The following is a 22,432-nucleotide window of genomic DNA, read 5'->3' as shown; positions in this document are numbered from 1 at the left end:
ATTTTCACTGCTGGGTGGATCGATGTGGGGGGGGGGGTATTTAAGAAACTTGCCTATTCTTTCAACGGCCGTGCCGAGAGATTTGAATAAATCCGGTGTCCTCGAGATTGCAAGTCCGGTCTGATGACCATTACACCATGGCCAAAGCATCAGCACATAATTACCTACATTAATGTGTCATTTCTGTTGCCAGAGAGTCAACGGCGTAATGGATGTTCCGATGGTACAGCGTGCGTGATGCGATGGCATCTGGTAGGCATGTTTAAATTCCTACTGTTGTAAAATATTTAGATTTTTGCACACAAATTATTATGGGGACATGACTAGTCACTGCTCACGCATACATGATGCAATGGCACACAGAGTACCAGACGAAAGCACCTTCAGAATTCTTGGGGACCCATTGTTTTGATTGAATATCACAGAGTCAGACTAAGGCTCCTTTAGGATTCCTGTGGTGAAATATTAAAGCCGAAAAAACTCAGAGAGCCAAGATCAAGAGCGGCGTAGCCACGATAAACCACGGAATAATAATAAAAAACCAGTGCCAGCCACATAAAAAAAAACCATTTTGAGTATAAATGAAATTAAATAAATGACTGGAGAAAATTTTGTATTGGCGCAAGATGTTTCAAAAGGGAACTACAGAAGCAATGCTGGACAAATAATTCCAGCAGCTCTCATTCTTTATCTGTGCTCCAGGCTCAACTTATCCGGCGAAGCTCCTTCCCTGCGGTGGTGGGAACCAGACCCAGAGCGACTGTCCAAGAAGCTGTCAATTCCGTTAAAGAGTACCACTGGAGCCACTTAGCAACCTCACACCTAGGGAGACAGCAGCCTTTAATATTTCACCACCACAGTGAGATAAAGTGAGAATTAATTGAGCTGAGGTGCCATTAATAGTTATTTGTGTAACAAGGTTATTTGTGCCTGGGTTCTAACAGCCGAGGACAAAAACAACGATACACCCACTTCAAGGCTCCGAAGCCTGTCAGGAGACTCAATATAAAAATAATTTCTCTCTGGGCACACAGCCCACCTGTTCTCTCACAGCTCTGAGCATGATGTCAGCTTGATTTATTTATAAATGGAACTTCAAGCGAGACCATCCCTTCCTCCTGGGAGCATCCCTCAAAAAGTGGAAATTAAACAAGTTTGGCACGGTCGTCCCAATCGAGCCTAATAAATTGATCTATATTGCTTAATTAAATCCTACTTTAGAATTTAATTTGTACAGTATTGCGATGGTAATCATCCTAATGATTGACTTAAAAAACTATTGATCTTGAAAATGTAAATGATTTTACTTCTCTTGCCACGAGCATTGGCACAGCATTTTGGATGATGAAGTGTGTGATATTTATTATTCCTGTAATGCCGTTTAAGTATTTACGTATATATACACTCACTATACATATTACAAATGAAGCCCATGCTATACAATGGATAACCATCCATATTCACTGTCCAACGAGAAGCATCTCAAGATGTGTATTTCCTGCCATAGGGCCCGTGAAACAAAAGCACAAAGCTCGCTGCACTGGTACCCCTGCATTTGTGGGAGGTGGGGGGGGGGTGTCCATGCCGCAATGCATCCTACAGCAAAGCAGAGGAGTGAAAGTGGTCCCTCGTGTCTCCCAGGCCGAGTCTAGTAGCTGCCATCACAATTCGCGTGTGCGCGGCATCAATATTTATGATCAACATTCACATTCGGCTCTGCGAAACTCACTCTGCGTGCAATACTCAGTCTCTTTTCACACACACGCGCACACACACACGCGCGCACACACACACACGGATAGCAGTGACCGGCGGGAGATTCATACAAATTATGGAATGTTCTTTTTGTGTCGCATAATGTACAAGTGTTTGGATACGTGTTCACAACACATTACGTCTCATCCGGGGTGTATGTGTGTGTGGGGGGCACAGTGGCCTGTCACAGCTGCTGTTTTAGTACGGGTACTCAGTGCTCTCCATCCGATCCCATCATATAAGAAAAACCATGCGAACGTAACCAACCTTCATGAAAAGATCCCTATTCGAATCATAAATTTGCCTTAATTGCAACAATTTTTATGTCAATCCGGGGAAGATTGAGTATGACATTTATGAACAACTGGCCTTGCGCACATCAATTTTTACCGGTTAATTTCTCGGTCGAGCCAGTAATCGATTGATTAATATATTCACAGAGTCATTGATTCGCACGCTCTCTTGCTTAATAGAGCACACGGGGATCGGGCGGGCGGCGGGGGGGGGGGGGCAGGTTGGCTGTTGGATCTCACCCTGAGCTTGCGTCCCAGCACCGCGACCTGCCCGTGGCTCTGCTCTTTACGCAGACGCCACTCGGCGCTGCTGGAGCCGCCGTCGGCAGGGAGGCTGAGGTTGCGCCGGCTGGCGGTGGGGCTGCTGGTGCCGGCGAGGACGTGCGGCTCCATCTGCAGCCCGAGCTCCAGCCCGTCGGGGTAGAGCATGCGCAGCGAGCCGTCGTAGCCCATCACGTAGCGGGTGTTCATCGTGCCTGCGGGGGTCCGTGCAGCAGAAGCGAAGCGTGAGTCCGGCTCGGGAGTAGCGCGGCACAGCTTCACGTTGAGGGGCAGTGTCCTTCACTAACTTTCCGAGGGGGGCGAGTCACTTTCGCCGATAAGACATCATCAGCGTGAGGGCCACCACACCGTCTGCAAGTGCTTTTCTCACATTTGTGTGTATTGTTAGGGGCCGCACTAAAGGCCACCAGGGGCCGCCAATAGCTGGCGGCCTTGCATTGAGGAACACTGTTCTTGTACAATGCACAGCACGGACAGTGGTACACAGATACAGACAGGTAGACAGATATTGACAGGCAGAAGGGCAGACAGACAGGTGTATGTTTAATATAGGATTGAAGCTTTCGTGACTGCAGAAATTATACTCATTGTTTTTTTCAGTAAAGTCACGTATGTATAAAAATAATAATAAATAAAATAAAATTAAAATAAATCACGACGTTTCGAACGCAACACAAGCGCTCATCGTCAGGTGGAAATGGGGTGAAACATATAGCGAAGGAACGCAGAGGGGGACACCACGTACATAGCACATAGAGAACGGCAAACTGCACGTAAGCAAATGCAACAAGAAGATGGGAGACTCAACAAACGTCGTGATTTATTTGAATTTAATTTATTTACATTTTTTTAATTTTATTTCCACATACGTGACTTTACCGAAAAAAACACTGTACGTAGCCAACCGTGATAATTGGGGGTACGGAATAGCAAAAACAGACATAAACAGTGACACACAAGCAGAGATAAAAGCCAGCATGGACAGATACAGATAGACTGGTAGAATGGCGGACAGAAAGAAAGCCAGACAGACAGACAGATAGGCATACAGACAGGCATTTACAGATAGACCAATAGATGCAAAAAGACAGACACAGGGTGATAGTCAGGCTGGCAAACAGATCTGCATATATACAGATAGGCAGGCCAAAGGGCAGCCAGACATATGCAGACAAACAGTAGGACAGACAGGAGATAGGTAGGCAGAGAGCCAGATACGTTTTATTAAGCCAGATGAGAACGCATTGATACACAAGATGGATCTTTTATACGGAAAATATGGATAAAAAAAGTTTTAAGTACATGGAAGGATATTGTGTAAAAAAAATCTAATAAGAACACGAATGTGTAACAAAGCGACAACGAGAGGAAACTAAAGAATTCAAAGCATGTTTCTACTACGTATGATGTAAAGGGCTCGAGTGGGTGTAGTTCATTAAAGTATTTTCTGCCAACAAAGTCACCATTGAAGCGATGCAGAGTCACCAGAAAAAGAAAAAAAAAACCGCCCAATCAATGGCGTTAAGCGCCAGTGCGTGAGACGTTACCGCTTAACCAGTGCATCTCATCGGCGAGGCAGCATTAATGACTTCTGTGGTGAGCACGCTGCAACCTGCACAATTGTTGCAACGTATTGTACCGAATAACTTTTTTTGTCACGATGCCGATGTTTCATTAATGCCAGTTTATAAAATCGCGCACTACAGATAACTCCCACCCACTGGGGAGTAGAAATGCATGCACTCGTAAAAAGAAAAAATCGGATATTGATGGGCGATCTTAAATTAACGGTGAATCCATAAAAGCGGAGGTAAAAGTCTAATGAGACGTAATGGGCTACACCGCTCCAAAGGAATGCATTCGCAAATTCTGACTACAAAGTCAAAGGAAGAGAGAGCGGTGGTGCAGGGTGTAACTTCGTGGCACTATAAACCAGGCTACCTGAGTTTGACTCCCTGCTATGGCTGACATTAGTGGGGAGTGAGATCTTAACCAGTGCTAGGTACTCCCATCATGAACCCTCACTGGCTGAGCGTGGTAAAATAAAAACAAGCTGACAATACATCGCCTTCATAGATCCATCTCTCCAAATCCCTCTGCTATGTCTCGTGGTAAGAGTATGGTCAGACAACGTCCATTACCGACACAGCATGGAGATGTCTTCATTTCAGCAAGAGATTATGTTCTCATATAAGCAACACATCCATACATTATGCTGGTGGAGAATGCCAAATGCAATTTCTGATACAGGCACACATCGAATATGAACACACCTGGAATTGCTTCCACATGGCCAGCTTCTATGTGTTATCATTTTAATTTGTACAAAGTCAATGAAACACCCACAGACCAGAGAATGCCAAGTGTCAACTCCCTTTTGGATTTTATCCCGAGAACACAATCTCTAATGTAATTGGGAATGTTGTCACTATGATTAAGTTATTGGGCTCATCAGTGCTTACACTGCACATTTTCATTTAGGCCATAGCTTGGCAAGACAAATGGGCAAGGACTGTGCCAATGTACTGAGACTTAGCAAAAAATAAAAGCCCGTAAGAATCTAAACCTTCTTTCGGAACCCCGACTTAGAGCAGTAAAATATTTTCTAGCAGAGGTGGAAAACACAAAGGGAGCATTGCAAGTGTTACTACACAAAGTCAGCTACTGTATGCTTTTGGTGAACAACTGCCCAATCAGTAATATTTTGCCAGTTGATTAAAAAAAAGGGGGGGAGGGGGAGGTCCATTGGACAAGCTGGAGTGCATCACAGTGGAATACCACAGCCAACGGCTGACCAGATGCGAGATCGCTTGCTGAGCAAAGCATTTCTCTTCCAACGCCCTGCGCTCCCGGCGCCAATCGTATTAATGTGAAAGTGTGAAGAGGAGATATCGAGGGAAAATTAATTCAGGCCATACTCTGCAACCTGCTGTTTTGACATCCGCCGGCTCGCTGCGGCGCGAGGCGGCTCGGCAAGGGGAAAACTTTACCGGGTGATGGCTCAGTGAGAAGAAAAAAAAAGGAAAATATGTTTTTCTGAGTTGATTTTTTTTCTAAACCGCGGGGAATTTGACTTCAAGGATTTCTGCGGTGCATTGAGGGAAAGTAGAGAAAGAGTGTTGATGAGCACGGTCTGCAGTTTTACAGAGCTCACTTGCGTCAAATTATATCTGTTTTGCATTCTCCATTGCTGAACCTGAACGTTGAAGGGCAATAGTCGAGAGCAGAGAACAGTGGGTATGGGCCCTCAATCTCACCACGGCAATGTGCTGCTGTGAGTTTTAATGGGAAAAAATATACCTCAACGAGTGAAATAAAGTATGGCTACGTTGCTACCACCTCGGAGTACTGCTTAGGGAAGTCTTACGGTATTGTGGTCTCCTTTAAGGTATAATAATTGGGGCCTATACGTGCATATATTTGCAGCTGCTCCAGTAACCACAGACAATTTTAATAATGGGAAAAAATATATATAACCAACTGTCGGTTAATCTGCCACTTTATGTCACCTAAGCCATCCCGCCACGGACAGGCTTCATCGCATCAGCAAGTTTGCACTGAGGAGCAGGATCACAGACACTGTGAGTGGCGCCACGGTGGCGAGATGTCAACTCCCTCGCCTGGTATGCAGGAGGTCGTGGGTTCGATCCCGATCCCGACCCCTGACGCCTGCTGTATATTTGGAGTTTGCAAGTTCCCCCCATGGATTTTTCCCTGGGTCCTCCGGTTTTCCCCTCCACATTTAGAAACATGCGTTTTAGAGTATTTGGCTGCTATATATATTTCCACGTGATAAGCCACTTCGTTGAGCTATCATTTGTGGCCCAGGTCGCTTCTGAAAAATAACTATGTAGCTCAGTGGGCCTTACACCTGGTAAAATATAAAATAGTTTAAGTTTAGTTTAGAGTATTGTGGGATCCAGGCACCGACATTTGTTCAGACATGGCTAAGGGAGATCCGCAACACCTGGAATTTTTGGAGTAATTATTTTAGAGTTAGTGTTTTCTCCGTTCAGCAAGGTGACATAAACTCTGATTACGCTGACGATGTAACAATTAAGCACGCAATGGCGCACAGTCGGCTCAGTACTGAGCTAGTAGCCAGCAGCAGAAGGCGCAGATTTACTACAATAATTACGCAAGGGATGCAGAAGGGCAAACGACAAAAGTTCAACGCTTTCATCAATAGCACTGCCCTAACGAAGAAAACATTGAAAATACGTGGCCTATTATGTTTTGAATTTTAAATATAAATAACAGTGATGAAGTGGTGGTGGGGGGCAAACTTTTATGTATGTTGAACTTCTTTCACACTGTACGTAGGCAACCGTGCTAATTGGAGGTGCGGGAGAAGGACAACGAACTAAACACCAAAAGCAGTTCTAAAGAAATTAGTTTTCAATCTTGGTCTAAAAGTGCTATAGCTCCAGTGGCTTCCTAACATCGGAAGGCAGAGCGTTCCAGACGGCCACAGAAGCGCATCTGACGGCGCGCGATGTGGTGACCGTCTTTGTACGATGGCCGACAAAAAAGCTGTTGCTTCTGCTGCGAGGATGACCGGAGTTCGCGTGATTATGGTGTATGCTCTTTGATGACTTCACAGATCCCATCTGTGGTCTACCCCAGGGGTCACCAACCCCCGGGCCACACAGCAGAAGGTGAGCGGTGAGTCCGCGTGTGGCCCGCCCATTGTTTTATTTACCACTTGCGTCCGCGCCTCTTTCCCGCACTGCGCACTTGTCTCAGTCACAGTTTTGGTAAGCCCACAAGCTGCTAACCCCTAGTAGCCACAATGAGTAAAAAACAAACGTCGCTGGAGAGCTTCTTTGAAAAGCGGGAAAGACACAATGATGAACCCCATCCCCCCCACCCCCCCGGTCCGTGAAAACATTGTCTTCCACGAAACCGGTCCCTGGTGCCAAAAAGGTTGGGGACCGCTGGCTACTCTACCCAACAACCACCGGGAAGCAATTGCTAGCAGGACACCCCGAATCGGTAACCGGGTGGCCGTGCCCCCTACTGAGCAGGGCGATGCGGCCGGAGCGCGCCGGTGCGTGCGTGCGTCATCACCGCGGTCAAGGCTGTAGACGATGTCGACGCGCGACAGGTTCGTGGTGAGGGTGAGGTCCTCGTCGGCCCCCGAGGAGTCCACGTGGACGCGGTGCCACGAGCCGCCCGCCTCGGCCCGCAGGCTGCTCACCACGCCGGTCGGCGACGTCACGTTGGTCAGGCGTCCCGTGCTGTCGTAGCTGTGGGCGGTGCGCGACAGGGACAAGGTGGACGGAGCTTGGTTAGCGAGGTCTGCATGGCAGCTGTGTGAGCGGCAGGGGGGGGGGGGCTAAAAAGCCAGCAAGCCTTAGGCCCCTGAATCTAATTTACTGGCTTTTATTCATTTTTTAATGTATGTATGTTGAGATCCTTTCCCACCGTACGTAGCCAACCGTGCTAATCGGAGGTGCGGTGGGAAGAATAACAAACTAAACACAAAAATCAGTTCTGAAGAAAATAGTTTTCAATCTAGATTTTAAAATACATTTCTCGTAGTGGCTTCCAAATATCGGAAGGAAGAGCATTCCAGACGGCCGCAGAAGCGCATCTGAAAGCGCGCGATGCGGTGACCGTCTTTGTTCGATGGCCAGCCAAGGATGACCGCCGATACAGCAAAACCTCCCACAGCCGGTCTCTGTGTGGGAGTGCAAGGCCACGACTCGCAGAGCGTGTGGTGGTGCCGGGTGCGAACGGTGAACCTGCGCCCTCGCGTGTCAATCTACCACGTGCTCTGCTCGTAGTCACCTCGTGCTCGCTCTCTTGGTTTTTTATGAAGAAAACGTCAACGCAAATATACATTTCGTTTACTAGAGAAAAATATTTCATTAACTCAAAACAAAAATTCCATTCTCTCTCCCCCTCCTCTTTTCCGAACATAGATGGACCAGTCTATCTGACCAACTGCCAAATCGCTGTCCGTGGTGCTGACATTAAGAAAAAAAACCGCCACTTTTTTCAAACTTTCTTGCTGTGGATTTCACACCTGATGATGATTGCTTGTGTTGCAGTCGAAACGTCGTGAGAATTTTATAGTTTTATATTTGTATTATTTTATTATTTCCCTTCTACGTGACTTTACCGAAGGAACCAAGAATATGAATCCCTGCAGTCGCGAAAGCTTTAAATCAAAATTCAAAACAAAAAGTTTAGCTTGCCGCCCATATGAAAATACGTTTACCCGCTGAGATGGCTTATGTTGCGGCGCAGTTATACAGTTACAGCGATGATAACAAATAAACAGACACGAGTTTATTTTGCCATCGAAAAATAATATTAAATAACATTTATCTGCCAGTGAACCTTTTTGGCTAAATGTATTTCAATAACATTTACCAAGGCAGAGAAGCCACTAGACCGGTTTTGATTATTTAAATTCAGTCTTATTCATGTTAAATGAAACCAGATTTCCAGGAAAAAAAACCATTGCATACAAGAGAATAACACTCAAAGCTCTGCACAGATAGCTTTGAAAATCCATTGCAGTAGCATTGCAAACCTGGTCACCTTGCAGCCTATAATCACATCAGGCATATTCACATAGCTAGCCAATTGCAATTCTCAATATGAACCAGACACGGCGATATCATGCTCATTGTTAGCAGCAGAGTGAAAACAGCATCTGAAATATCAATATGAATATGTAACAAAAGCCGACTCCCGTCCTGGAGCTTCGGCAGGCATGAGATAGCGGCTCTGGACAAAACATTGTCCTAGGCAGGCCGTGCACAGGTGACGTGCGTTGGGGAGCCATTACTATGGGTAACACCACACCGTGAGATATTCTTGGTTCTTTCGGTAAAGTCACGTAGATAGAAAATATAAAACCAAATAATTTAATAAAATGTAAAAAAAAAAATTGAAAATAATAAAAGCAAAAAACCCACGACGTTTCGATAGCAACACAATCGGTCTTCATTAGGCGGAGAGAAAAGAGGAAAAAAAGAGAATAGGAATTCCTGCAGTCACGAAAGTTTCAAGTCAAAATGTACCACCGTGAGAGCTAAAATATGAGGAGTGTGCAAAGATGTGAGGTGTAGAGCCGCGACAATAAAGGTAATATAACGTGTACGTGGTTCAGCGACCTGCTCCTGAGTGAAGATGAAACGAGGTGTTGATGCCTTTACACCGATGCGCACGTTCGTGTAACACACGAGAGGTGAGCACATCCGCAAAGGTTTTGAAAGAGATCGTGATAATGTATTTATAGGGAGGAAAAGGATGAGCATGGAGCCTTTCGGAACTATAACATTCATTATATTTTAATTAGAGGAACATGAATAATATAAGTAATGAACTTTCCATTCCGAGTATTTTTTTCCCTTTAAAGGCAGACATTGCTTATATGTGTGGATGTTGAGCGTACACGTTGTAACACAAGACCATTACTGCAATGCGGCATTAAAATGGTTCCGGACTGTTTTATTTACTTAGTGTGGTCATGGTGATACAACTAATTTATAATTTACAGCTCTTAACAATCCTTTTCTGCATGAAGGCCACCCACCCCACACCGTGTCAGTTATGGGGGCTATTTAACCATACTTCACTCCGCTGGTGATGAGAACTGGCTCCAACAAAATCACTCACTACCAATTTTAGCCATGGCCGGGAATCTAACTCGGGTGACCGGGGTTCACAGTGCAGTACACTAACCACTCACCCACTGCTCCATCCAGGGAATGGTAATACAATGGTAATGATGATAATAAAACAATTTGTATGCAGACCAGGCCTGAGCTCCTTCAAGTGAACCGGAAGACGAGTGATTGGATAAAACACAGGCGCGAGACTGTACTGTGGTAAGATGTGGCGTGAGAAATTGTCAAAAAATAGTGGAGTCATTCAACGATGCTCGCAACGCAGATGCGCAAAGACACTGCAAAGAGACTGCACTATCCAGAAATTCTAGTTTTTATAGAATATGATTAACGTTTAATAATAATACTAACTTAATGGAATTCCTGCATGCGTCTCTTAATGCACAAAGGCAGAAACTATCCCTCGATGCTCTCCATTCACTACCTTGTCAAAAATTTGAACCAATGCAGGCTTTTTGTTACGCATACAAAATATATATATATGAAGGTTGGGCAAATTATGTCCGTGAATCAATTACATGCATGATGCACTCGATACAAAGCTTCAAAAGGGGGGAGAGAGAGAAAAAAAACTACTTTGAAGATTTCATTTCAAGGATTATTTTTCATGCCTGTTTCTTGAAATTGAAAAACCTTTCATAGATTTGTCCCGTAAAAGGGGCGGTGAACTTTATCAACAAACATCAACGCTGTCAGTGTAATGGTCATTTTGTGACATTGATTTGACAAGCGGCAGACGCCGCCTCGTGATCACCTTCACATCCTTTGTTTAAAATGCCACTAGTAATTGGGAGCTGTGAAAGGAAAGTATTTCTGTCGCCGGATCTTGCCAGATAAAACAAAACTGACAGAACGGTTTCATTTGGCACACCCTGCCAACATGCTGAAAAGGAGGCCCTGTCACGGAATGCATGGGCCGTCTCGTGCACATGAATGTGTGCGCTTTTCTCCTTGCGTATGACTATGGCATTTTGATTTCACCAGTATCATTCCTAAATGCAGATGTTGACAATCGTTTGCTGAGTGGGTGACGTCTGGAAAACGACTAGTTAGGCTCGAACCAAATGTGAAAACACACATCAAACTGACTTGCAGTGTGCACAGTGTGTACACAACTATTCACACCACACATACCACTACTCATACAACACAAACTCCTGGTGTACACCACAGTGCATTCCAGATTTTCAGATTAATCCAAAAAAATACTAAAACTGGACCAAGATATGAAATGTATGATGATCTGATTTGTTGTTTTGTCAGCATGAATACTTTGTTTGCTGCAAATGAGCTGAAAATCTGAAGGAAATTCTTTTTTTTATCTGAAATTGCATTTGCAAATTTCGTTGTCTATTTACATATGAATGTTTTTTTTTATCTTAATTTTGTAATTCTATTATGATCAGTATAATTTTTTGTCCCAAGCTGACTTACCCTACAGGAAATGCATTATGTAATATTGATTTACGCTCGTGAAAAGATATTTATGTAAATTTTTCATTTTACGCAGTTAATTTTGTTTCCGATTTATATTTGCTTAATTGCCGATACTCTATTTAATCGGTTGTGCTTTTGTCCTTCTGGTCACCTAGGCCACTCTTGCAAACGAGACTCCTCGATCCTGCTCTCTTGAATTCTCACCTGGTACAAAATAAACGTGCAACTTGACTTTTAAATCCATAAGAGAGTTTTTTTTTGGGGATCTAAACCCCAAAAAGCACTATTATGAATAATATTTGTCGCGAACGCCTATGTGTTAAACTGACTCTGAAAGTCTTAAATTGAAGAAAAATCCACGTATTATAAAACAATAACAATCGCAGTGTCTGCCTTTGTGCTGGGAATTGCAACTCCTGTATTGGTATGCACAGCAGTGCATATATATATATATATTTAAATGAGCACACTGCAAAGCCCTTCTCATATTCAATAAATTAAGGAGTTCTTTCACCAACGTTAAACCAAAGGCCACATTTTATATTGACCCTGAAAAATAAAATGAAAGTTGGTTAACGTTTCGGTTAATGAGGTGATTTCGTCAGGAATACTTAAATTAGTTGGGGGTGGGGGGGCGAATGCTATTTTGATACATTTGGCAACAGAGGCCACACAAGTGTTAAGTGTCTTTATTATAGCACTAGCGGTAAGTACCCGGCGTTGCCCGGGGGAAAATATATTTAAAAACTTCTCTTAAAAACATATACATACACAAATACTAAGCTATTGCAAAAGCCCGGCATGCCGTTTGTCTGTCCATTTGTCCATCAACACAATTATGAGGCTTGCAGAACTCCAAAAATGTATAGAAAGTGGGGGGTAAATAGTTGATCTGAAAGATTTCCGAAAATTGTCGATCCGCCCCCCCCTCAATTTTTTTTTACCCCCGCATAGGCACATATATACCTACATACAACAGAGTGAGTAGTATCTAGTGACTCTATGCTAGTATTTTACTCTACAGTAGGATCTGGCTCTACAGTAGTATCTACTGAGCCCAGTAGTAGCTACTGACTGTATAGTAGTAACTACTGACTCTAGTAGTAACTACTGACCGAAGTAGTACCTACTGACTCTACATTATCTATTGACTCAATAGTAGTATCTACTGACTATAGTAGTAACTACTAACTGCATAGTAGTATCTGCAGACTCAATAGCAGTATCTGCTGACTATAGTGGTATCTACTGACTATAGTAGTATCTACCGACCCTACGGTAGTATCTACCGACTCTATAGTAGTATCTACCGACTCGATAGTAGTATAAACCAACTCTATAGAAGTAAATACTGACTCTACAGGAGTATCTAATGACTATAGCAGTATCTACTGAATCTATAGTATATATTGACTCTATAGTAGTATCCACTAACTATAATAATAACTACTAACTCTGTGGTATCTGCTGACTCTATAGTAGTATCTGCAGATTATATAGCTGTATCTGTTGACTCTATAGCAGTGTCTACTGACTCTATAGTCGTATCTACCGACTATGTAGTAGTGTACTGACTATAGTGGTATCTACTTACTGTAATAGTATTTACTAACCATAGTAGTATCTACTGACAGTCGTATCTACTAACTATACAGTAGTATCTACTGACTTTATAGTAGTGTCTACTGACTGTTTCATAGTATCTACTGACTGTAGCAGTATTGACTGACCATAGTGGTATCTACTGACTGTAGTAGTATCTTCTGACTCAATAGTAGTATCTGCCGACTCTATAGTATTATCAACCAACTCTATAGTAGAAATACTGACTCTACAGTAGTATCTAACGGCTATAGTAGTATCTATGGAATTTGTAGTCGTATCTATTGACTCTATAGTATCCACTGACTATAGCAGTACCTGCTGACTCTATAGCAGTATCTACTGAGTAGTATAGCAGTGTGTACTGGCTGTAGTAGTAGCTATACTAGCTCTATGGCAGTGTGTACTGTCTGTAATAGTAGCTATACTAACTCTACAATAGTACTAACTTCACAGTCATCAGGTGGGACCGTCACAGCCGAATTGATGCAGCTAATTCGGCTGTGACGGTCCCACCTGATGACGGAGACTTGTGTTGCCTCCGAAACGTCGTGATTTTTGTTTTATTTTTTTTTATTTTCATTAATTTTGATGTTTTACCTACGTGACTTTACCGAAAAAACCTAAGAATATGATTCCTTGCAGTCACGAAAGCTTCAAATCTAGAATTAACTTCACAGTGTCGTGGTGAGGCCTAGTCCCGTGCAGAGCCCCCCGCCTCGCATAGATTGCCCAGCCGGCCGAGGTGGCACCTTTGCAGCTGGGGCTGGGCTGCTACCAACCCCCACCATCCCCCGCCCGCTCTACAATATTATTATCTAAGGACTATAATAGTAGTATCTACCGACCCTATAGTAGTAAGTGCACACATTGGGGAGAAGAGGACATCACACTGTGAAGAATTTACTCAGTTTTGTGTATTTTTTTTGCATTTTTAATGCGAATAAGAATCCCCCCCTCCCCCCGCATGTCGCGTATGTGCGCTGCTAGGGCAACCAACACCACAGAGCCGGCTTTCTCGCACATGCGCAGATGCGTGCTCTGGTGCCATCCTGTCCTTATAAAAGTGAAAAAAATTGTTTATTTAACTACTTTAAAGTTGACAGATGTGAAATACGAATAGCGCTTTTTCGTCCCAGGGCATATGGTGTGGTATCCATGTACTTTTTTGATACGTAAACCCCACAGTTTGTCAGTTAAAAACGTCTGAAGGTACCCGCGCAGACAGACACGCAGACACACACGCAGACACATGGATGGACAAACAAAAAATGACTTTAATAGGTAAGATTTGCGAGGCATGGTACCCGTTAATTTGCATAACGTTGGAAATGTAAATATCCATTTAACACTCATCCAAAAAAAGCCCCTCAAAACTCACAACTAGTCTACTACTGGACAGAATGTCGGATACTCTGTCCAATGTTTAAGATAATAAGACAATACTCCAATAATAAGCATATGTTATGATTGGTGCCCATCTAAGATGGGTGCTCAAAACGTTTTGTAAAATAAATACACAATAAAGAATTTCCGTAGCTAGCCATTGCTCCATTTCAGTCTTTAAAATGTGAGTCTCCTTTTGCATAATTTGATACTGTTATACCACCTTTGCAGCGTACAAAAATATCTGCACATATGCAGAGTAGTAAGCCCAGATTCTTGCATTATTGCAGGCCCAACATACAGACAACGTTAGGGCATATAAAGGAGTTTAAAAAAAGCTCTATCAGCACTGTAATAAGTGAACTTGTAATTTGACGTATTATTTTTGCACACTAGTAGATATCCCGTTGGTCTGCGACGGATAATGAGAGATTGCTGTCATTTTCATGCTCTTCTCGCAATCTTATAATCAGAGCACGAACATTAATCTGCTCCATTATGCAATGAATTGCCACCATAATATTAATGATGAGTTTTTAAAAAAGAATGTTCAATCGAATAAAAAAATGATTGAAATTATTACTTTAATAGGGGCACGAATTGAAAACGATAGAGACATTTTAAATTAACCGTGTCAGTCTTTTGTGTTTGTTACTTCCACCATTAAGTATCTCTATTAATTGCCTTCTGAAATTCTTCCGCCCTTTCAATTAAATTCGATGTTAATTTGTTGCACGGAAAATACAGTTGAGCCAGTTACCCTGCTAGTGGCAACAGCCACTAACAAGAGACTTGTTGTTGTTGGGGTGTAGAGAGAGGAGCCTAGGCAGCAGTCAGTGAGGACATTCGAGGCGTACGATTGTTTTAAATAGTAGTATGATGGTAATGGTGGTTTGCACAATGAACGACGAAACCAGCGACCCTAGTTTGACTTCTGGCCATTGTTAACAATTTGTGGTGAGTGATATCCGAACTAGTTCTGAGGAGCCCCTTTACAAACCCACACTAATCAGCATGGTGAAGTATTGTCAAACGACCCTCGTGACCAACACAGCGTGGGAAGGCCTTCATCCAGCAGACCTGAAGGCATACTTACGTCTCATGGCATGACACGTTTAGCAAAATTAGCGATACCACAAAAGTCAAATTTGAATTGAATTGTTCACCTCTTGCCCCTCTTCTGGTCCTCATTGCCGGCCGAGGTTAGAAAACGAACCTGGTCCACCTTAACTTGCTCCTGGTTAGGGAGGAAAGCCTACCCAGAGAGCACATTCCCCTGTCATATTGATGTTATCGACAATCTGCACCTCCGATTAGTACAGTTGGCTATTCACGGTGCGAAAGAAGTTCAACAAACATTAATTCATCTGTATGTGTCCTCTGCTGCGACTGTTGTTTAGGGTTCAATAATATAAAAAAAGAGAGCAGCTGCAGAACCTCTCTACCCTTCGTGTCACAGTGGCACGACGAGCCAGCTGCTGCGGGTGCTCCAGCCGGGGCGGACTCACGTGTAGAAGGTGGTCCAGCCGTTTTCGTCGCTCCTGGTGGCCAGCAGGCCGGAGCTGCCGTGGTAGGTGAGGAAGGCCAGCTCGGCCCCCGGGGCGGCCACGCCTTTGAGCGCGCCGTTCACGTTGAGCGTCAGCGTCAGGTAGAGCGAGTCGTCGAGCACGATGCGCAGGGGCGCGCCGCCGGAGTCGCGACGGATCCTCGCCGTCCGCCCGCTGCTGCTGCTCACGCCGACCAGCTCCCGCTCGGCGCTGTAGCTGAAGCTGTACAGGACGTCGCCGCTCACCAGGCTCTGCGTGCGCAGGTGCAACCCCTCCTCGCTGAACACGTACACCTCCTGGTCGGCGGGCGACGCGATCTCGTACTTGCCGTCGGCGACCGTCGCGGGGCGGTTCTGCCTGACGGCGCGGATGCGGATGTTGCCCAGGTCAGCGATGTAGAGCGTCGCGTCGGGGCACACGGCCAGGGCGGTCGGGGAGTTGAGCCGGGCATCCTTGGCGTAGCCCTCCTCGCCGGCGAAGCAGTCACAGCTCAGGTCGCCGTTGCAGTCGCAGTCCACGGTGGCGCCGGCGAGCAGCGACATTTCGCCATCGCTGGACACCTGCCACACCTGGTGGATCCTCTTCTCGTCAGTCTCGCTGATGTAGAGCACGCCGGCGTGGGACACGGCGAGGGCCGTCGGGGCCTGCAGCGTCGCGTGGCGAGCCACGCGGATCGGCCACGGCTGCTCGGTCGAGTGGAACGGGCAGTGAACGGGGCGGCCCACGGCCACGCGGACCTGGTGGTCCTCTGTCACCTGCAGTACGACGTTGTTGTCCAGGATGTAGAGGGAATTGTCCAGAGGACTAATGGTCAAGGCCGTAGGCCACTCCAGTCGGATCTGTGAACAGCACCGTGGACGGAATTTTAATGTTCGTACGCGAGGTGTTATACGTATACAGCACAATAAGCGTATGTTAGACCACAGCCTGCATGGAGCAGATCTCATCCTCAACGAGCTCATTTATATATGGCTGGTTAATCATAGAGCCGTCGAATGAAACAAAACAAGCGAGGTGCAATAGTCTGCACCTGAATGCAGCAAAAGGGGAGACCAAAAAAAGCATTGATTCTTGAATCCAATAGCGGCCTGGATTTCTGACAATTTATGGAATTGCCAGTGGCATGAAGGGGGGGGGGAGGTTGATTAATTGTTACGACCCTCGTTTGTCTACCGGAGCTTGGGGGTGTAGTTGTGGTGCTCAATGGGTGCCCCCCTATTAATCACGCTTACTTCCCAAAGCTCGTAGGGGAGATGCAGGGAATTATAAAAAAAAAAGCTCTCGACTCAAATTACGACACAGGTGCTGTTGTATTTACACAATAAAAGAAATGTTTACAGAAAAAATAAGCAAGCGTAAAAATGGGTTTTCCGACTCAATGGCGTGACAATAAAATGTGTTTTTGAGTGCACGAATAGTTTGGAATGATTTGATGCACCTGCAAATGAAAAATTCGGTGAATACACATGTAAGAGGGGCAATGTAACAGCATGCTAATGTTGACAACTTTAGCAGTGCCTTTAAAAGTAACATTTTGCCGTCTTGGGACTATATTGTATTAGGAAATACGTTTCTTTATATCCATCTAAAATAAGCTGCGATTCAGATGATTATATTGTGATAGGATTCGGGAGCAAAGCTCTCGTAATGCACGCATGTATATAACGCGAGGCCTGTTGAATGCAAATGTTTAGGTGTGCGTGCAAAAATCCATCATGAAACACGCACTTGCTAAAGGGAACGTGCGATGCATGTGCCACATGCAGCATGAACTGCTACCGTGAAATTGTAGACCAAAGCTTGTGCGATTTCATGCCTCATATACCACGTAGGTACACAGCCCTTCCCTTTACAAAGCCTCTCTCCCCCCCCCCACCCTCGCTGTACATGAGTACAGATTACACCGACTGCTCCGCTATGCACCCGATGTCCATGTAAAAAAAAAGTCTGACCGTACAATGCATAAACAAAACGCAGATCATTTTAGACGCTATACTTGCATCAATGTGAAAGTTCAGCAGTTTGCAAGCATCGGCCAAGCAACCACGTGAGCATAGATGGCAAATGAAATGCAACATTGTTGTCCAACACGAACGTTGCATACTACTACTGCGCATGCATACACATATACCTGTTTATATATAATCTATTTCCACAGAAACATTGCAGCTGGGCTCACAGCGGCTGCAAGATGTCTTCCTCAAAGAAGCAGGCCGTGAGGGGGGTCAACATTCGTGGGCCCTCGCTGACAAGGTGCTCATTGTCCAGTCATTTGTGGACAGGCGATTCTTGACCCAGGGTGGGATAGTTGCCACGGACACGGGGGCTATCCTGACGTCAAGGAAGTTTAATGCAATTTCCCACACCGTCTCTCGAGGGACAGAAGATGCTTCCCATCATGTCATCGGAGAACGAGCATCTAATTACCAACAGCTACCGATGTGACATCTCACCAATAGCCGCTGCGCCAATGGAAACTGCCTGTGGACGAATGGTTATTGTTTTTATCGGCTATTCGTACGCGAGCCAGTGGTGGTGATTGACTCGGGGATGTAGACGTCCATTTCGGTTCCCCGCACGCGCTCTCCTTGCAGGAACTTGGGGTTTGTCGGCTTTGGCTGCCCTTCTCCTCTACATGGCCATGGACGCTGAGCTTCTAATAGGCATAGGTGTTTATTTGTTGTGTTTAGTTTGTTGTCCCCCCTACCGCCCACACTTCCGATTTGCACGGTTGGCTACGTACTCTGCGAAAGAAGTTCAACAAACATCCTGCACATACAAGGGTGCAGGATACTCTCTATGATTGGCCAGATGTCTTGGAAGAGGTGGGAGTACCCACACTTTACCCCCACCGTACGCAAAGTGCCGATTAAACCTAACTGACGTTACCCATTTATACTGCTGGGTGGACAGAGGCGGCAAAGTTTTAAGAAACTTTCCCAACCTTGCTGCCCTCTACTGTGAGGTCTAGAGGTCACTTGAAGGGAACTCAGAGGTTGCTTTGTGGAAAATCTCTGCTGTCTCACACACGTTGGGCTGCACTTCTCTGCGACAGATGCCGAAAGCACAATCAGGATAAAATTGAGGGTGGGAAATGTTTCAACTGCTGCACTGGGAGGATGAACCAGCGACCTCTGGATTGCAACTCCGGTGTACTCACCATTACACCAAGGCAACGTCCCTGGGCTCTCATCATCTTACACATCTCACGGACAACAATGCAACATCGTATTGCTGTGTATGAAACCACGAAGCTACAAAAAAAAACCTAAGCCAAGAAATAAACGAGTAAATTGATATAAAAAAAATCTCATAAATGTCTCACGTGGGGAATGAGTGCAATACCTTCGACATCTCCATGGTGGAATCACAGCTGAGCGAGAGGCCAGCCTGCAGGTCATTGAATCCCATCACCGTCGAAATGATTTCATTCTCATCAATCTTCCTGATCATTGACCCATCCACAAAGAAAATGTAACCGTGCTTATCCACAGCAATCCCTGGGAAAAGGAAAAAAAAATCAAAATCAAACAGCATTGGCAGTCACGGTGCAAACACAAGCTCTTCCATTTGTAATAAACTATGCAAGGCAGCAGCGGGTGCTGTCAGTGGGAGTTACACAAAAAAATCCTTAGAGGAGCAATCCACACGTAATTGCAAACACTTGCAGTATTGTAAGGAACACCACGACGTGTATGGGTTCAATAGATTATTATAGAGCAATTTAAATTTAGTTTGAGCTCTTTTTTTCTATATTGGTGGAGTGCAAACTGCCGTGTTTACATTCCACTTTTCAAAAACACTTTTGTCTCCGACACACCCAATTGTCACCGGTTGACACTTTGTCTTTTTATTAACCCCACACTGCTTCGCAAGTTACACTCGCTGACCTCTCTGCGAGGGAAATCCACAAAGTGGCTCGCCTGAGCGCAGGGTCCCCCCTTTCACAGCACGCCAACGCATGCCCGCGCTGGACGCCGAAATTGGATTTTGTCTTCTTCCATTCCGAGAAGACGCTCTCCCAGAATTTATCTCGCAACTCGGGCCAACGTTTGGCCGCAGCGGAAGGTCGCGCTGAAAATGAAGCGTTGCCCTCGCACTTAACGCGCCGCTGTTTAGCAATTCCTGTTAAATGCCCGCGGTGCCCGTGTCTCATATACCGCCCCCCCCTCCCTCGACCTCACACCTGCCGTGTGGCGCCCCTAAAGATGCTCTTGCACGGCTGAGCTAAGCTCGGATTTAGCCCTTTCAGCACGGCCAGCTCATGATCTGTATGTCAGCTTAACGCAGAATACAAGTGTGGAGAGAAGAGCGGATGTCAATGCTTTTTATTCTTGACTTAAAAAGGACACTTGAATTATTTTTTTTCGGGAGAATTCCTATACGGGGGGAAAAAAAACTGAAATCTGTTCTTCAGCCAATCTCTGGGCACACGGGGCCACACTGCTCTGTGAGAGATCCGAACGGATACTCAGTCTCATAGCATGACGCCAATAGCACAATTGGAATAACACTGGGGATGGGGGGGGGGAGTAAATATATATTCAAGATGTTTTTGCTAAAGTTGTGAAAACATGAAATATTCGCAGCTCAAAATTCCCGAATGAACGTCAGCAGGAAGTCACGCACGGTCTCACGTATGGCCTGATAAAATAAGGGAAAGTGTTTTTTTTAAATTAGTTTTTAAGGACTACATCGTAGAGCAGCTGGCGTGCGTGACCCCGTCGGTGTGCTTTGGTGGCAGCTACCCCGCGGGTTGGCGAGAGAGGCGTTGAGGGCCCTGCCGCCGTCTCCGCAGCGCGTCTCGTCCAGAGGCAGGCACTGCTCGCCGGTGCCAGCCACCACCTCCCCGCCCACCACGGGGTCGGCGCCGTCACCCGGAGCGGAGCGCACGCGGTAGATCTTCCGGCTGCTGGTGTCCGACAGGTAGAGCCAGCCGCTCACCGGGTCCACGGCCAGGTAGTAGCGGTGCGTGGGATTTGTGCTGCGGAATGAGCAAAAAGGAGGATCATCAATGCCCCTTTTCGTGTCTGTGGAGAAGCACCGCTATTCCCGATGTTACACGTTGCGTAGGGCTTTCGTTTTTTTTGCAGCTTCGCTGCTCGGCTATCCGATGTGTTTTCCAGCTGTTCCGCGCATTGTTTGGCACGATGTCCGACGTTTCGCTCCACGTGCGTGGAGGTTCTTCGCCAATTAATGGCATACAATTGACCGTTCCGGGAGATTTTTCAAGAATTCGGTTACTGAAGAATCTCCCAGCACGTAGAGTGGAACTTCAGACATCATCTACAAGAACAATACGCGGTACAGCTATACGTTACACTTCTTAAAACCGAAGGAGAGGGTGATGAAAGCTGTAGGTATTTATACTGTAGGTGTGTGTACTGCAGGTACATGTACCGTGGTTTTTCGAACTGTGGGTATGTGTACCGTAGGGACATGTATTGTAGATATATGTATGGTGGGTATGTGTACTGTGGATATGTGTACTGTAGGTATGTGAGCACATGGATTGAAATAGTTGTGTCAGTAGAATTTGGATCTTCAATATAGCCGTGTGTTAAACATGGCTGCTGCTGCTGGTTATGTTAATAATGATGGGAATTCAAAATTATGTCCACAAAATTAAAAATATATTCATCATTGTTTATGAATGAACACTTCCAGCTAAAAAAGAAACCTGTTTAAATACAGTACTAAGCATTTGTACTATATCAAAGATGTAGCATCCACAGGTAATTAGAAAGTTAAATGGTCTTTACATGACAAGTATATACTGTGTGTACATTTATATCTGTCGTGTTGACTATTTCCAGGAAAAATAAGTCTAGTTAATTTTACAGGATTGGGTGCGCTTAAACTCAAACTTGGAAAGATACATTCTTGTCAACGTTAATCCGCAAACACATAGAAGATATTAACTATAAGATGTAATCATCATAACCTTCCAAGTCATATGACAGACTTTCCGCTTTCCGCTGCCACTTATTTTCCAATCTAGAATACACTCTATTATTTTTTAGTCCCTGCGGTAACATCATTTTTGTTTTATTTCGAAGCGTCTCTCTGCAGCTTAGTTCAGATGGCTTTTTTTTATTTTTTGCAAAAAAAAAAAACACTTTCAAAATGTGTGAATCTCAAACACAACAAAAAAAACCACAGTAATCAGCTGGGTACTCCCATTGGCCAGAAATGGAATGGGGGTCACGATGACTATGTCCCACCGCGACAAGGCAAGAGAGTGGCGCTCATTTTCTCAGCTTGCTGTAACCTAGCAACGGTGCTGTCACTGCCAGCTGTGGGCACGTGGAAGCACCCCATCCTCCAGTCACGTGTGGGCGGACATGCTGTGTGGGCAACTAGACCAAGCAACTTCTTCCAAAAGTGCCAATTTGCTTCCGAATAATTTTGGTTTTGTTGTAACCCTTGTCACTTCCTTTGCCTGTGCAGTTCCTGTCTATTAGTGGCCTCCGAAGTCTTTCAT

At 45.1% G+C, this 22,432-nt stretch overlaps 1 protein-coding gene across 3 annotated transcripts in view; it reads right to left on the bottom strand.

Annotated features, from left to right (window-relative positions):
* LOC144723278 (teneurin-3-like) overlaps positions 1-22,432 on the bottom strand; it is a 469,866-nt gene that overhangs the window by 9,124 nt on the left and 438,310 nt on the right. For all 3 annotated transcript variants that reach the window (XM_078601881.1, XM_078601882.1, XM_078601883.1), the window contains 5 exons: positions 20,697-20,932; positions 19,294-19,448; positions 15,910-16,787; positions 7,401-7,579; positions 2,289-2,524 (listed from right to left, as the gene is read on the bottom strand). In XM_078601881.1, the coding sequence (XP_078458007.1) occupies positions 2,289-2,524; positions 7,401-7,579; positions 15,910-16,787; positions 19,294-19,448; positions 20,697-20,932 (1,684 nt within the window). The remainder of the gene's footprint in view (positions 1-2,288; positions 2,525-7,400; positions 7,580-15,909; positions 16,788-19,293; positions 19,449-20,696; positions 20,933-22,432) is intronic.

Source organism: Lampetra planeri, chromosome 17, assembly GCF_965212315.1.
Source record: "Lampetra planeri chromosome 17, kcLamPlan1.2.h2, whole genome shotgun sequence".
Taxonomy (NCBI): Eukaryota; Metazoa; Chordata; class Hyperoartia; order Petromyzontiformes; family Petromyzontidae; genus Lampetra; species Lampetra planeri.
This window is presented reverse-complemented; position numbering and strand designations above follow the sequence as displayed.